Here is a 16701-nt window from a genome sequence, read left to right on the forward strand (position 1 = left end):
CCAGTGTCCAATGACCCTGAGCAGAACCCAGTCCCAGGACACCTCCCCACCCGGACAGACTGGCATTGGTGCTGACCACTGTCCAATACAATGGGAGAAAGGATGTGCCCTGCCAACATCCCAGATGTGAAGCCACCAGACCAGGGAGCCCAGGTTTTCTGCCTCAGCCAAATCTGATAGCCCAGAGACCTCGGGCACCTTACGACAGGAGCTCGTATGGAACAGCCTCGAAGGTAGCTACCATCAGGCCCAAGACCCACATGCAGGACCACAGGGAGGCCCACCTGCGAGACAACAGTAGTTGAAGTGCAGTAGGCAACTTCTGGAGTTTGTCCAGAGGAAGAAACACTCTGGCCAGAGATGAAACCAGAGTCAGGCCCAGATAATCCAATTTTCTGGAAGGAGCTGGAGCAGATTTCAGGTAGTATAAAAGCCAACTGAAATTTGTGGTCTGTATAGTGAGCTACGTCGCCCCGCAGGGTAGACGAGGACTGTGCTCGCAGAAGGTGGTCATCCAGGCAGCCCAGGACTGCAATCCCCCGCTGACATAACCACGTCAGAACTGGGGCCAACACCTTTGTGAATACGCGAGGAATGGAGGAGAGACCAAAGTTAAACACCGCAAGCTGATAATGCTCTTCTTCCACAGTAAAATGGAGGAAAAGTTGGTGTCAGGCACATATAGGAGTGCATACATAAGCATCCATGATGTCGACAGAAGCCAGAAAGTCCCCATGATGAAGGGACGCCACCACCGTGCGGATGGACTCCATTCTGACCTTCTATACCCACTGGAACCAGGACAAGCACACCCTAAAGCAACAGGGCTTGCACAGCCCCAAGGAGAACTGCCAACAGTCTGGTGACAGGCGCCTATTGGAAGGAAAAAACCCTTTTCGGGGTTCAAGGCCGGAACACTAGGACATAGGTGAGGGCACGCCTTTATACTGAAGGAGCCTTGTCCATGGGAGAGGGAGCCACGCTCTCCGCTCGCCAGACCAGGTCCCCTGCATGCCGAGGAGAAGGACTGCATCCACTACGAGGCCCCTTTTCCCATTTCAGACTGTGGAAGAGATGTACAATTCCCTCCTGTGAGAACTGTAATTATGTGATCCAGGGTAGCCCCAAACAGACAATTGCCTTGAAATGGTAACCCAATCAGAGCTTTTTTTGAAGCCCAGTCTGCAGACCAACACTTAAGCCACAATACATGTCCAAGCACCACTGCAGAAAGACAGCTTAGAAACTAGGGGAACTGCGTCCAAGAGGCATTGCATACAAACTGCAGCCCCCAGACCAACTGGTCCGCCAACTCAGAGTAAGCAGAGGGAATTTGCTCCCCCTCTAGGTATGTCAGCCGGATCCTCAAAAGCCAGATACTCCTCTACCAGAAACATGGTTGCCTTTGTGCAACCTAGAGACAAGGGGATCCACTACTGGTGGAACAGTCCACCTTAAGGAGGGACCCCACAAAGGGGTACCTCACAGCAAAGCATTTTTGAAACCAGAAAGGGGCGCTTTGGACACTCCCAGTCTTTACGAAAAAGTATTCCAAAATAGGAGGGAGAAAGGAACGCATTTGCCATGGTCAGGAGGAACACAGACACAGGCCGAGACCAGGTCGTAAGCAACCTCGCAAGACGTTTAACTCGCAGGGCCAGTCCCAGTCCAGTGGGGCTAGGTCACGGCTGACCTAGCGCGTAGCTGCGGTCTGCACGCGCTTGCTGGCCAGGCTGGGGAGACCACTGGATCTTAGTGTCCAGCCCGTCAGTTGATTGTAGATCTCACAGGAAAAAATCCAAGAGAAAAATGTAGTTTAAAAAACAAAAACAAAAAATTGCCAGGACCAGAGATCCCAGCAGGTAACTAGTTCCTTACTCCTGACTAGGCAGAAAAAAATGGAAGGCCTATAGCAGAGAGGGGGGTGTATATCATCTAGGACTGCCCATAGGCGTAGCCAAGTCTTTTTTCTACCTAGTGTCCTACTCCTGTAGGGGGTGATATAACCCTATGATTCTGAATAATGGAGCGTTGTGTCTGTCAATGAACGAAAGAGAAATGTGGATTTGGTTATAACTGGATCTAACAGACAGAAGTATTACAGTATAGGGTTTGCGAGTAGAGAGATCAAAATTAGCACGAATAGTCCTTTAAATATTGATTTAATTAAATTCTGTGTATTACACAGAATTTATTCTACATGCTGGAAACCAAGCACACAAGCATATGTAACAAATGAAGGTCTGTTCGAAGAAAGCTCACCTGACACATCTCAGTTATTGTATCATCAAACACTCCTCCAGCATCATCCGCTCCCTCGCCTACAAGCTTCACTTTCCAAGCCCGTGACGGAAGACGCAAGTCAGATGCATTCAGCTTCACTACCTGGCGGGCAATCTGCACAAATATGGGTTTACACTTCCTACCCCTGTCAATAGGACAATAAAAAAATAAAATAAATAAAATTAAAAAAAAAGACGTTGGTTGGATATAAAAGTATATTCAAAAGTAAAGAAATAATTGTGTGAAGGGACATTGCAGAAAGCCCACGGTAATATTACTAACCTGGTGGAGATTCTCTTTACAGTAATCTGAGGTCCGTAGTTCTTTCCTTGAACCATCGTCTTACCAATAGATCTTACCATGGGAAGTGTATAGACTCTTGGAGCCAGCAATGGTCTGAGCTGACCCTGCACAATACCCCATGTCCCTGCATTGTAGTGGGATGTACTACTCTGCAAAGATAAACAAACATAACAATGAGATACAGAAAGGAAGAAGCACAAGGTTTACCCATTGCAGGACTATTGGAGACTCACAAAGAGGATTTTAGAATAACGGCACTTGCTCCCAACAGCTGTTAGGCAGGGAGCTCATCATGAAATACATGGACCCCAGAGTACAGTTATTGTCACCCATTTATTGATATAAAAAAATTAACCTAATCAGGGCAGGTCTCATTTTAGTTAGAATGGTTATTCAAATGCAAACACACCTTCACAAGGAATCCAAAGAAATTCATAACATAATACCATGCTCATATGGGTGCATGTTCAATACAAATAAATGGTTCGAATGGAGAAACATGAAAATGAAGGAGGGGAAGATAGCAGAGATGGTTTGAATACCTGGTTATTGGGGCTGAGGTTCAGTAGTCTCCAGGATGAATACATGAGATCAGAGAAATGGTAGAGGAGACGCAACCTGGTACGAACTGTGTGGGTGCAGATCTCTTTGAGAGAGCTGTATTGTGGAGGAACGACATCAGGGAGACCCAACTGTAATGGCACGGAAACACCTGCAAATACAACCCAATCATTCACCATTTATGCAGAATTCAAGTTCTCGTTCTGTGCAAGAGAGAGAGTATACTTTTTCCTTCCTGTTCCTTGAGGTAAAGAAAATTAGCAAACACCTATGCAGAGAATTATTTTATCATGTGCGAAGGAATTCTGTAAACTCACCCTTCTGATCAATGTTAATTTTACATCAAAATTACCCAGTTCATTCTAGTGACACTTAAGCTGGACATACATGGATCGAAATTTGTAAAGTTCAGTAGGGACCTCAACAGTACGTAGCAGATAATATAATCCCGTTACTGAATAAATGTAACTCCCCAATTAGGTTATATAAAACGTGGTTTCAAAAGATAGACACAGTGTTCAGGGAACTGATCTGGAAGGGTGGGTCGGCAAGAATTCGATTGAGTACTTTGCAGTTACAAAAACAGGAAGGAGGAGTAGCGCTCCCACACCCCTTTAGCTACTTCCTCGCGTCACAACTCCAGTATATGGAGGGGTGTAATTTAGAAGGGGGAGAGGCAGGGAAAATGCTCCTACAAAACACACCACATGACTCAATAGTGGAAGCTCTGGAGGCAGGATCCTTTCCATTAGGGCTCCCTACTTTGAGTTTGATGACGAGAGTGTGGGACACAGCGAAGGCCATATTAAAATACAGAGGATTTAATGAGCATACCCCCTTATGGAAGAATAGTAAATTGGGAAAACTGCAGAAGATGGGGACAGTAAGAGAATGGGAGAGATGTGGAATAAAATTTATCGCTCAGCTATACCAAGATGGTGCCCTGAAAACCTTTCAGGAACTGAGAGACTATTTTTCTCTACCAAATAAATCCTTCTATTGCCCCGTACACACGAGAGGGATTAAGTCTGACAGACCTCCAAAGGAGTTCCGACGGAGTTCTGGCGGACTTTTCGACCGAACGGACTTGACCACACACCATCACACCAAACTCCGACGGAGTCGAACGTGATGACGTACGACTGGATTCGACGTAGGAAGTTCCTAGACAGTAGCCAATAGCTGCCCTAGCGTCGGTTTTAGTCCGTCGGAGTAGCACACACACGAGCGGATTTTTCAAAGGGGACCGGGTCCGGCGGAGTTCCGTCGGGAAAATTTAAAGCATGCTTCATTTCTAAAGTCCGTCAGACTTTAGCTTCGCTAAAGTCCGTTGCAGCCCACACACGATCGGATAGTCCGCCGGACTCAGTCCGTCGGAGTTTGGATGTCGAAAAGTCCGCTCGTGTGTACGGGGCATATAGGTATTTGCAGGTTAGGCACGCACTGAGGAGCAGTTTAGAGGGAGGACTTTAAAACTGAGCACAATCCCAGTTCTTCAAAAAATAATTAATGCAGAAACAGGGAAAGGTTTAATTTCGAAAATATACCCACATATAAAGAAGGGGAGAATGGGAAGGATAGAGACCCCTATGTACAAGAGGAAGTGGGAAAAAGATGTGGGAAATATCTCAGAAATACAATGGAATAGAATTCTTGAACTGGCTCTGTTGGTATCACTCTCTCCCTCTCAGAGGATGTCACATCTGTTCTTATTATATAGAACTTATTATACTCCTCGTAAACTTTTTCAATTTGGCCGACGGCCGGATGCAAGCTGCCCCTGGTGCGGGGATATGGAGGGAGACATGATTCACATGTTTTGGAGATGCCCAAAGTTAATATGCTACTGGACAGAGGTGACAGGAACCATTGATCGGGTGTTTGGAACCTCCACCAGGATGGAGGCAAAATATTGTCTCCTGGGATTAGTTGAAGGAGTTGGAAACCCGGGAAGCAGCCAGACGACGGTTCTGAGATGCCTATTTCAGACAAGGAAACTGATTGCCCTAAGATGGTTGTTGGTGTCGCCTCTGTCCGGTAGAGAATGGATAAATAGCATGAATGTGGTAATTCTTAAAGAGAAAAGGTTATATATAAAACAAGGGACTTTAAAGAAATATTACAAGATGTGGAAACCTTGGTGGGAAGCCAGAGGGATTGATATGTGAATAATAATAGTGTGGAAAAATATTCTAACGATAAAAATTGACCCAATAGGAATTAAAGTAAGAGGGCAAATAAAGAGGATGGAAGTGTGCGAGAATGGGGATGAGGGGAAAGTGTGATAGAGTAGGAATCTAGATTAAATGGGACATCAGATAGGATGGCCCCCATGATACCAATCCCCTCTTAGGCCACCCAAGATATGAACGATTATTTTTTAATTTTTTTTTGTTATATTCTTATCTGTAAAGGCGATGGTAGGGGGGCTGAGGGGATGTTTCATTTTTATGTATTTTGTAAACAAAATAAATATCTTAATAAAGAAATAAAGTTTAAAAAAAAAAAAAAAAAAGTTCAGTAGCGACCAGCTGCATTTCGATCCACATGTGGGCACTCTGGTTCTACACAAGTCAATTGAGAGATACAACCAGTCTGTCGAGTTTTTCCCAAACAATTAGGGCCAGCAACACTAATCATTGTGTTCTACCAGCAGAGAAGGCTTCCCACCCACAGAACACAATAGCGCTGGAGGAGGAAACCCCCCCCCCCAATCAACACTCATTGAATCGATGGGGGAACCAAGTAATTTTCTTTTCTTCCACCCATGATGAAAGGAAAGAAAATTGCATAATCTGTGGCCTGCCTTAGATCGGTTTTCTTGCTAGAGATATTGGCAGCTCTAAATATTCTTACTTTTATTTTGTGGTATTTTCGATAGTAAGGTAGTGGCCTTGCTTGGCCTAACTGGGTCTTGGTGCAATAAGTCAGATCCAGTCCGGTAGCCACTGTGTCAGAAAGCCACAGTCGCCTCCCACATCCAAGAAGGCAATGCCGGTGACCCATAGCAGTAAGTAGAAGCGGCTGCTGAAAAAGCTGGACCCTTGGCACTGGTAAGCACCTGATTTTGAAGAGTCAGCAGCTACATTATATGTTGCTGCTGTCCTTACAAAAAAACAAAAAACAAACTGGAGTTGCTCTTTAAAATGATTGTAAAGTCTAATTTTTTTCCCCTATAAAAGTAACAAACATGTTATACTTACCTGCTCTGTTGCAGTGGATTTGCTCAGAGCAGCCCGGATACTCCTCTTCTTGGGTCCCTCACCTGTGATCCTGGTCCCTCAATGCCCCCACAGCAAGCAGTATGCTAAGTGGGCACCTGCGCCGAGTTACAGCTCCGTGTCTATTCAGGCACGCAGCCCTGACCCCTCTCTCCCCCTGATTAGCTAGCTGACTGATTGACAGCAGTGGCAGCCAATGGCTCCGCTGCTGTGTCTCAGCCAATTAGGAGGGAGAATCTCAGGTGGCTTAGACATTCGTGGACATCGCTGAACTGAGAGGGACATCAGATAAGTGTTAGGGGGGCTGCTGCACACAGAAGGCTTTTTACCTTAACAGGATAGAATAGAATGCATTAAAATAAAACACATTCTGCCTTTACAACCCCTTTAACCACTTGCTGACTGCCCTATAGCAGTTTTACTGCAGTTTATAGTGCTAAAAATAAACGCAGTGGGGATCAAATACCACCAAAAACAATCTCTATATGTGGGAATGAAAATTACAAATTTTATTTGGGTACAGCGTGCAATTGTCAGTTAAAATAACACAGTGCCGTATCTTCCGGAGGCCAAGTGGTTAAATTAGAACATAATACTTATGTAAGAATTAGGATGGGCAAACAAGGGTGAGTTGCAAAGTCACCTGGGGCTCTTGGAGGGACAGGAGTTGCTGTCCATGCTGCACTATGGCACCGTCCTGCTGAGATCTGACGAATGTTTTTCCCTTGTAGGGCTGTAACCAGTGTAGGCTCACGTACATGATTAGTGTGACCGAGGCCAAGCTGAGAAAAAAAAAAAACATGAAGAAAAAATGAATCCAGTTATGCATTCATTAAAAAAACAAAAGCATTAGTGTATTCTTACACATACCTAGAAGAAATGGGTCTGTCTTGGTATCAGCCTCCTGAATTGGAATTTACAGTGAGCACGAAAAACTATTTCTTGCTCTTGGGCTGGTCTAGGATTTTTTTGTTGGCCTGTGTGCAGTCCTCCTGTAGGCAACGGTTTACCCTAACTGTATCTTGTATCTGTTATGATTAAAGCCGTGTAGGCTGAAACACATCAACTGATTGCCTCTGCCTCTGTAGGTTATACTTCCTGTTCTTCAGAGTTACATAATACTTTTGCTTTACTGCTTCTTCCCATGATGCAAGTCTATCAGTCAACTTACTGATATGTAAACAACCCACTACCTGGCTTATACCTTATCTCAACAGGTATCAAACAGGGAAGCAGAGTGAAATACAGAGCTCCCTCTAGTGGCAAATCTGAAAATCACTGTATTCGATACAATGTAAAATATGCAAGAAAAATCTTGTAAAGCAGTTAAAGCCACTTTCAATAAAAACTGCAATGACGACTCAAAATATGTGCTTACTGAAAATACAGTATACTTTTCCAGAAATAAAGAAAAAAGAAATGTGAAAAGTGCAATTATTCATAACCGTTATCTTTCCAATGTTTAACTACAATTAGGTGACATATAACATTTTTACCACTTTATTCTGATTAATATATAAGACTATACATGATATAAATAAAAACTCTTCTTTGCTTAATTTTCATAACTAACCATCTTTATATTTTGTTCAGGTTGTCCCCTAAATCAGTATTTGGTCTTTTTTTTTTTTTGGATCAAACAAAGTGCATTCAAGATGGTGCCAATTCACCAAGTGCATATAGATATGAACACCAACCTGCCCCTCAGAGTTACTTCCCCATGCATACACTTCCCCAGAGGAGGAGAGAGCCAGTGTGTGTTCCGCTCCCACTGCAATGTCCTCAATGAAAATGCCCAAAAGGCCAGGAACCAACTGAGGACGATTGTGATTTCGAGCTCGACCCTCAGGTAAGCCAATCAAGCGGTCTGGGAGGGCAACATAAGTACAGGAAAGGATTGTATTAAAAGGAGAATATGATATTGTGTACAAAACAGTAAATAGAAACATGAAGAAGGAAAGCAGGGCAAAGAGATTATGAGAAAAATCATGAGAGGAGAGGTGATTGCCATTTACAACACACCAAGTTTCATAGCACCTACCCTGTCCAAAGGTGTAAACGTGACCGTCTTTAGTCAGCGCAACTGAGAACTGTGTCCCACAAGCCACCTTCTTGATGCCAATGCCACACAGGATATCCACTTTCTATGAAGTAAAAGAACAAACAGGAATTAATGCAAACAAAGATTCTAGATTTCAAAGCCCAAAGGTTGGATGGAGCCCCTTATGATGAATTATGTTTACACTAGTTGTATTCAAATCGACACTAAAATGTGGATGTTTTGCGCCAGACTGGGCCCCCTAAACCATAGGTCTGCTATAGCGTACGGAGCAAAATGCTGGCCTTGATGTCTGGACCATTTACCCTGCACTTGCTGGAAGAGCAAGTCTACCAAGCCGTGAAGGACTACTACCCCAACATGTGTCCCAGCCTTATACTTTTGAATTTCAATATTGGATTTAAAAAATTGGAAGAAGGGTGTCCGAAATGCACAGTCCCCCCTCCTAACTCTCTCTCCCATCTCTCTTCATTACTCTGCTCTTCTCCACTACGCCTTTCTCTCCTCAGCTGGAATCCTCTTGGTCTGCACTTAATCCTATTTTCTTTTCACTTGCTTTTAGCAACAGGGACGAATGTCAAATGCTGTACAGTCCTACAACATAGAAAATACACCATCTTTATAATCTCAATGCATATGATCTCAGTATATTGTACCGTTTTATTCTAAATCACGGCTGCCAGTTGTCCTCTTAACCTGCCAGGTTACACTAACATTGTCATATGCTAAGGTTTCTGTGTAATTTCACCCCACACTTATCTGCCTCACATTGTGCTCATCCTTAATGCTTTCTAACCTCATTATAATTTTTCTGTACTATTATGGTGTTAACCATCATACTTTGTGCATGCTTCTTTGAAACATAACCTATAAAATTCTCTGTAAAAAAAAAAAAATTAATTGGATGAAAGGTTTACATATCAGTGGCAACAGAAGTTATAAGCTTGTACTAGGCACATCAGGATTGTGGAGAGCGCAGAACAGAGTGGAGAGTGGAGAGCGCAGAACGGAGCGCAGAGCGGAGAACGGAGCGCAGAGCGGAGAACAGAGCGGAGAACAGAGCGGAGAACAGAGCGGAGAACAGAGCGGAGAACAGAGCGGAGAACAGAGCGGAATAGTCACCTGTGGAGAAGATTTGGCAGTAGAGTTTCCTAAACCAAGTTTTCCATAATCTCCATCTCCAAATGCCCAAACTAATAAACCATCAGCAGACACAGCTAGTGTGTGATTTAATCCACAGGCCACCTGCAGACAGACGGACATTTAGTGGGAAGATATTTATGCATATATAGGGTAGTTTACAATTAAAACGAAAGTGCAATAAACAACAGGCAGAGAAATTAACTGCGTCTGCTACCAAATCAGCAGTCTAACAACGAAATTCAGAAAAAATACAAAAGTCTGCAGTGCACATAGAAGATCTACTATTGTAACTGAAATGTTTAACAGATCCTGTATCCAGATCATACACTCATACGGTATACTCTGTAAGTCACTTTAAAATAAATGTTAATCTATGACAGCAGATCTTGACAGTCTGTTAGCTTTATAATGTAAACAGTAGGCGCTTTTTCAGTGAACAATTTTTTTTTAGGAATTAAATCAGCTAATTTTTTTTTAAAAAGCATTACATTTGATAGTATACAAAACAGTAAATTAGATAATATCAAATGATCAGGTATATACTTACTATTGTCCAATCAAAAAAAAGAAATCGGGCACCACAATGTCGCAAAGCTAAAACATATGTGATTATTAGATCCATCCATAAAAAGGAAACAATAACTGTAATTATTGATGCATTTATGACTTAAAATGGAAGTAAACCCTTCCAAACAACTTTGACCTACAGGTAAGCCTAGATTAAGGCTTACCTGTAGGTCCAAGTAATATCTCCTAAACCTATATGGTTTAGGAGATATTTGCCCGAAAATGGGCACCGCTGTCTACGGCGCATGCGCCGTAGACAGCGGCGCGCAGGCGCACTAAATGCGGCAAGTCCAAGAATGGATTTGCCTAATTTGTCGACTCCCGTGCGCATGCGCGGGAGTGACGTCATCGCGGCTCCGCCGAATGGCAGCGTCGGAGCTCCGAGACGCGACTCCCGTGCGCATGCGTGGGAGTGACGTCATCGCGGCTTCTCCGCTGTCATTCGTCGGAGCTGCGAGAGACGCCACAACCAAGATGGATGCGGCGGACTACAGGTGACAGCGGCGACTTCGCTGGCTCCTGTGTCAGGTAAGTGACACATAATGAGCTACTATGCGATGCATAGTAGTCCATTATGCTTTACCTTTGCAGGGAAATAAAGAGGAAGTAAACCCATCAGGGTTTACTTCCTCTTTAAGCCCATGTAAGAGGCTGAAACACGTCAATTACCAATATCGTTTCCTTTTTCTGGATGGATCTAAAAAAGTTGCATATGTTAGCTTTGAGACATCGTGGTGCTGGATTTTTTAAATCTTTGATTGGACAACTCCACGCCAAATTAAAAAAAAAACAAAAACAACAGCATGGGTTCCCCCTCCGGAGGCATACCAGGCCCTTAGGTCCAGTAGGGGTTTTAAGGGGAATCCCCTACGCCGAAAAAAAAACGGCGTGGGATCCCCCCCAAAATCCATACCAGATCCCTATCCGAGCAAACAGCCCGGCAGGTCAGGAAAGGGGATGGGGACGAGCGAGCGCCCCCCCCCCCCCTCCTGAGCCGTACCAGGCCGTGTGCCCTCAACATGGGTGGGTGGGTGCTTTGGGGGAAGGGGGGCGCCATGCGGCCTCCCCACCCCGAAAGCACCTTGTCCCCATGTTGATGAGGACAAGGGCCTCTTCCCGAAAACCCTGGCTGTTGGTTGTCGGGGTCTGCGGGTGGGGGGGGGGCTTATCGGAATCCGGGAGCCCCCGGATACCGGCCCCCCACCCTATGTGAATGAGTATGGGGTACAATGTACCCCTACCCATTCACCTGTGAAAAAAAAAAAATGTTAAAAAAAAAAAACACAACACACAAGGTTTGAAAATAATTTATTGCACTGCTACAGGGGTCTTCCGTCTTGGGGGGTCTTCTCGCCCGACTTCTCCGCTATCTTCTGCTCTTTTACTAGCGGAGGAGCCCGGCTTTCTTCTTCGCCGCCGCCCAGGGGTCTTCTTCCCCTCTTCGCAGGTCTTGTCCCCCTCTTCGGGTCTTCTTGCCGGGCCTCCGCTTTCTTCCTTTAGCTCTTTTAGTAGCGGAGGCCCGGTCTTCCGTCGCCGCCGCTCCTTCTTCCGACTTCGGGGGTCTTGTCCCCCTCTTCGGTTCTTCTTGCCGGGCCACCGCTTCTTCCAGCACTTTTACTAGCGGTAGCCCGGTCTTGTGTCACCGCTGCCTTCCGTTCTTCTTCTTCTGGAGATGTTGACTCTCTCTGGCCGCAATGCAAGGGGTGCGGCGACTTATATAGGGACAAGGGGCGGGGTCACCGGTTGATGTCACATGGTGGCCCCGCCCCCTTATGATGTCACCGTCCCGGCATCCTCTATGACTGTGACATCATAAGGGGACGGGGCCACCATGTGACATCAACCGGTGACCCCGCCCCTTGTCCCTATATAAGTCGCCGCACACCGAGAGAGCGTCGAGTTAACATCTCCAGAAGAAGAAGAAGAACGGAAGGCGGCGGCGACGACAGAAGACCGGGCTACCGCTAGTAAAAGAGCTGGAAGAAGCGGTGGCCCAGCAAGAAGAACTGAAGAGGGGGACAAGACCCCCGAAGTCGGAAGAAGGGGCGGTGGCAAAGGAAGACCGGGCCTCCGCTAGTAAAAGAGCTAAAGGAAGAAAGCGGAGGCCTGGCAAGAAGACCTGAAGAGGGGCACAAGACCCCCGAAGTCAGAAGAAGACCCCCGGGCGGCGGCGAAGAAGAAAGCCGGGCTCCTCCGCTAGTAAAAGAGCAGAAGATAGCGGAGGAGTCCAGCGAGAAGACCCCCCCCAAGACGGAAGACCCCCGGAGCAGTGCAATAAATTATTTTCAAACCTTGTGTGTTGTGTTTTTTTTTTTTACAGGTGAATGAGTAGGGGTACATTGTACCTCATACTCATTCACATAGGGTGGGGGGCCGGTATCCGGGGGCCCCCTTATTAAAGGGGGCTCCTGCATTCCGATTAACCCCCCTGCCCGCAGACCCCGACAACCAACGGCAAGGGTTGTCGGGAAAAGGCCCTTGTCCTCATCAACATGGGGACAAGGTGCTTTGGGGTGGGGGGGCCGCAGGGCGCCGCCCTTCCCCCAAAGCACCCACCCCCCATGTTGAGGGCACGCGGCCTGGTATGGCTCAGGAGGGGGGCGCTCGCTCGTCCCCACCCCCTTTCCTGACCGGCTGGGCTGCGTGCCCGGATAGGGGTCTAGTATGGATTTTGGGGGGACCCACGCCGTTTTTTTCGGCGTAGGGGATGCCCCTTAAAATCCTTACCGAACCTAAGGGTCTGGTATGCCCCCAAGAAGGCATGCAGGCTTCATTAGTGAGGCGACATTATCGCCGCTCTCGCTCGCTCGCTACTATAGGAAAACGACATTTTCCTATTGCAGCCAGCGCGAGAACCAGTGCGACGGGATCGCGCTGGTTAGAGAAGCCTGTCGCCGGGAACCAGCATCACAGGATCGCGCTGGAAACACAATATCGGCAGCACCTACTGTATATATAAATATTCTGCACAGGAGAGCTGCCCTGTAGCAGGAAAACATAAATCATTATTAACTGAAAAATGATTAACTATCAGATTTTTTACATTCAGACAGAGGGCTGAACAAAAGAAATATAACAGATGGACAATTTTCCCACTGTCTAGATAAAAAAACCTAAACATCTGACTGGATACAGCTGCTGTTTGGGCAAAAAAATTCCAGCTAGTAGTTTCAACTTTCTCGGAAGAGAGCGAGTCTGGACGGACCGATTATTGAGCTAGATTCTTTGTGGTGTTCTTTGAGAAAGAATATCTTCACGTTGAAGGCAGTTAGAGGTGAGAGATAGCTTGTTTAAAAGCTTTACCGATTGGTAAGAATATTTAATTTCCTTAATGTCTTGGCACAAGAAAAATAATAAGTCATGAATAGAGCAAACGTTTCTCGGTATACATTAAGAGAGAAGAGAACAGGAGGTAGAAAATATAGAGTGTTAAAAAGAGTCACAGATAGGTAATGTATTCATATTACCTGACCAATATGAAATCCTTCAAGTGCAGTCACACGTTCTGGCAGTTTCTTGTTGGATGTGTTTCCCAAGCCCAGACGGCCGTAATCTCCATTTCCAAAGGTAAAAAGCTTTCCATCAGCTGTTACTACTGCAGAATGTTTGAAGCCACAGGACATCTGGAATTTGATCAGAAATATGTTTTGATAGTATTGTAACATCGGTTATATACGTCTGTACTTTGATCTAGAATAGTTAATGCATGCCCATAACTTTAGAGAAGACAATGACTCCTGTTAAGGTGTGAGGAGTGCCTAGGGCTTCAATCTTCGAGTGGGCACACAATATTTCATGTCTACACACACAGTTAAAAGTGGTTGTATACTCATTTTTTTTTACTTTTACCTACAGGAAGGCCTATAATAAAGCTTACCTGTAGGTAAAAAAAATATCTCCTAAACCTGTACGGTTTAGGAGATATTCCCCTCGGTATGCGCAGCTGACTACAGCGGCGCATGCGCACAAGGGGATTCTCGGCTGAAAGCCCGGCAGTGGCCGGACCCGGCCGGGATGAAATCTCTCACGCGCATGCGCGGGAGTGACGATATCGCGGCTCCAGCCACTCACAGCGCCGGAGCCGCGATACCCGGAAGAAACACAGAGGGAGCATGTCAGCTCCCTCGGCGTGGATCAAACCAGATGTCGGGGCCGCTTTCTAATTATGCCTTTTCCTTTGCAGGTAGGAAAAAAAAAAATCTGTGGGTTTACTCCCGCTTTAATGCCTTGCTACTGTTGTCATGCTCATGGGGCCCAATCAACTTGTTTAGAGGCACAATGACACAATCACAAGAATGGTCACAATTTTGTCACCATGACTCGTGTTCTGTGCTGCTGACTAACTTCACATAATTTCAACAGTTCTGTTGCCCGTCTGTTGTAAAGGAACCAATGAACCTGAAAGGAGGAGCCACTGAAAGAGACATTTTGACCTGTAAATTCTATATCCTGGAGTACTGTACAGGATACAGGCAAAGTATTCATATATCATGGGTTATAAGTGTATACCTTCAGAAGACATATCCCCTAGGCACCTACCATATAACCCTACCCCACTCTATGAGTTCTCAGTTTTGTAGCACGCAATGGAGAGTAAACTAAGAAATGGAAAGGAGGGTGGTAAGTGTCCTGTACTGTACTCCAAAATCCTCTTATGTTAATCGTACAATACAGGAAACAGACAGAGTATTCATACATCATGGAATGACCACAAGCAATGAATAAGAAGGGGGGCGGGTAACAATGAGGCAAACAGAACTGTGCCAACAGACACAACAAGGGTCACAAGAACTTCCCACTGCAAGAACCTTGCAGCCAAAATCTGCATCAACATAAGATCGAACGTCACCTAATAAAACTTACTGTTTTTTTGTACAGTATGAACAGAAAACCAGGTGTGTCCTTGCACAACTAGGCTACAGGGGCTGGGTGCTGAAATGCCCACAAAACTTCCACCAATCTGGTGGAATGGACATGTAAAAGTGCAAGAGGAGATTTTGATTTTAGAATGTAAGCTTTTGCAATCATATTCCCTTTTCGTGCAATTGTGGACTTTAAAGAAGGGTGTCCCTTGGGAGGTCCCAAGGACAGGACAAAGAATCCATCCATCTGATTTGAGTAGTTTTGAGGTATACTCTAAAGGCTGACTACATCCAGGCACTGTAGGGAGATCTCCTTTGCATGCTTACATAGTTACATAGTTAGTAAGTGTGAATAAAGACACCAGTCCATCCAGTTAAACCTGAGTGAGTGTCTACAATTGTCCCTATCCCTGTACATTGCACACTCACATTGGTCCCTATCCTCAAGGAGCCCACAATCCAAGGTCCCCATTCATATACTAGGGCCAATTTTGGACAGAAGCCAATTAACCTACCTGCATGTCTTTGGAGTGGGGGAGGAAACCGGAGGAAACCCACGCAGGCACAGGGAGAACATGCAAACTCCAGGCAGGTAGTGTTGTGGTTGGAATTCGAACCAGCGACCCTACCACTACACCACTGTGCCGCTTAGAGGCAGGGCTTAACGATAGGAGAACCATGTCCTCACTTAGGATGGCCTTGGGTGTAAGACAACTTTGTCCTTTTCATTCCCTTCTGCATCTGCGACTTCTAGGAACAGCATATCGAAATTCAACTTGAGGTGAAAAATGGGAATAAAAGAAGGGACAAGGCATTTTTGGGCCCCCAGATGAAGATGGGTATATTAAAGTGGAGTTCAACTCATTTTTAAGTTCATTAAAAGTCAGCAGCTACAAATGACTTTTAATAAACAGACCCTCACCTGTCCAATGGTCTAGCGATGCAGCTGCCCAAAGCCTCACTCCTCTCCCTGTTCTTGAGGCCATTGTTGCAAGTGTGAGCACCCGGCTGTGACAGCTTGCAGCTCCACAGCCGGGTGTGCACTGCGCTTGCCTGAGTCGTGCCATGCCTCCCCAGTGGCCAGGCAATCTTCTGAGACCTGTGACATGTCCCAGGAGATTGTAGGGAGGGAGGGAGAGGGAGAGGGGGAGAGAGGGAGAGGGGGAGAGAGAGAGGGAGAGAGAGAGAGAGAGAGAGAGGAGTCACCTAGGTGAGTGAGCGGAATTGGGAGCTGGGTACCCTGTCAAAATGAGGTACCCGTCCCTTCCCCTCCCCCCAAAAAAATATTTACATGCCAAAAAGTGGCATGTAAGGGGGTGAGAAGTGCCTACAGCAGAAGGTCCACTCTTGGGTCCACTCTTAACCGGTCACAAAAAATGTGATATAAATGCAGAGAATTTAGCTTTAGCTAAATATGCCACTTGTGCGCCTGAAATAGAGATAGAATCGTATGCGGAGATCAGTGTTCGAGTCGGTTCCTGCACTGGTGCATGGGATGCAGCGTCACTCACTGCGGTTGAGGGCTGTGCAAGCCTTTGGCAGAGGGAACGTTTGGCTGTGATTCATCGTTTTTTTTGCCTGACTGTTCTCCCCCATAGCTGAAAGTGAGGGTATTTGCCAGTGGGGTACTCATGGAATGGGGTACAGAGAATAGCCAAGGTGCAGACTATCATGTAATGAATTCTTGTGGTGAAATGGCAGA

At 45.8% G+C, this 16701-nt stretch overlaps 1 protein-coding gene across 9 annotated transcripts in view; it reads right to left on the reverse strand.

The window, feature by feature from the left end:
- The window catches only part of HERC1 (HECT and RLD domain containing E3 ubiquitin protein ligase family member 1), a 230383-nt gene that overhangs the window by 11287 nt on the left and 202395 nt on the right, over positions 1-16701 (reverse strand). For all 9 annotated transcript variants that reach the window (XM_077471309.1, XM_077471313.1, XM_077471314.1 and 6 more), the window contains 8 exons: positions 13605-13760; positions 9550-9672; positions 8410-8512; positions 8066-8235; positions 7012-7150; positions 3129-3298; positions 2566-2735; positions 2263-2428 (listed from right to left, as the gene is read on the reverse strand). In XM_077471309.1, the coding sequence (XP_077327435.1) occupies positions 2263-2428; positions 2566-2735; positions 3129-3298; positions 7012-7150; positions 8066-8235; positions 8410-8512; positions 9550-9672; positions 13605-13760 (1197 nt within the window). The remainder of the gene's footprint in view (positions 1-2262; positions 2429-2565; positions 2736-3128; positions 3299-7011; positions 7151-8065; positions 8236-8409; positions 8513-9549; positions 9673-13604; positions 13761-16701) is intronic.

This window comes from Lithobates pipiens, unplaced genomic scaffold, assembly GCF_037356315.1.
Source record: "Lithobates pipiens isolate NorthernLeopardFrog02 unplaced genomic scaffold, aLitPip1_a1.2 Scaffold_8, whole genome shotgun sequence".
Lineage (NCBI taxonomy): Eukaryota > Metazoa > Chordata > Amphibia > Anura > Ranidae > Lithobates > Lithobates pipiens.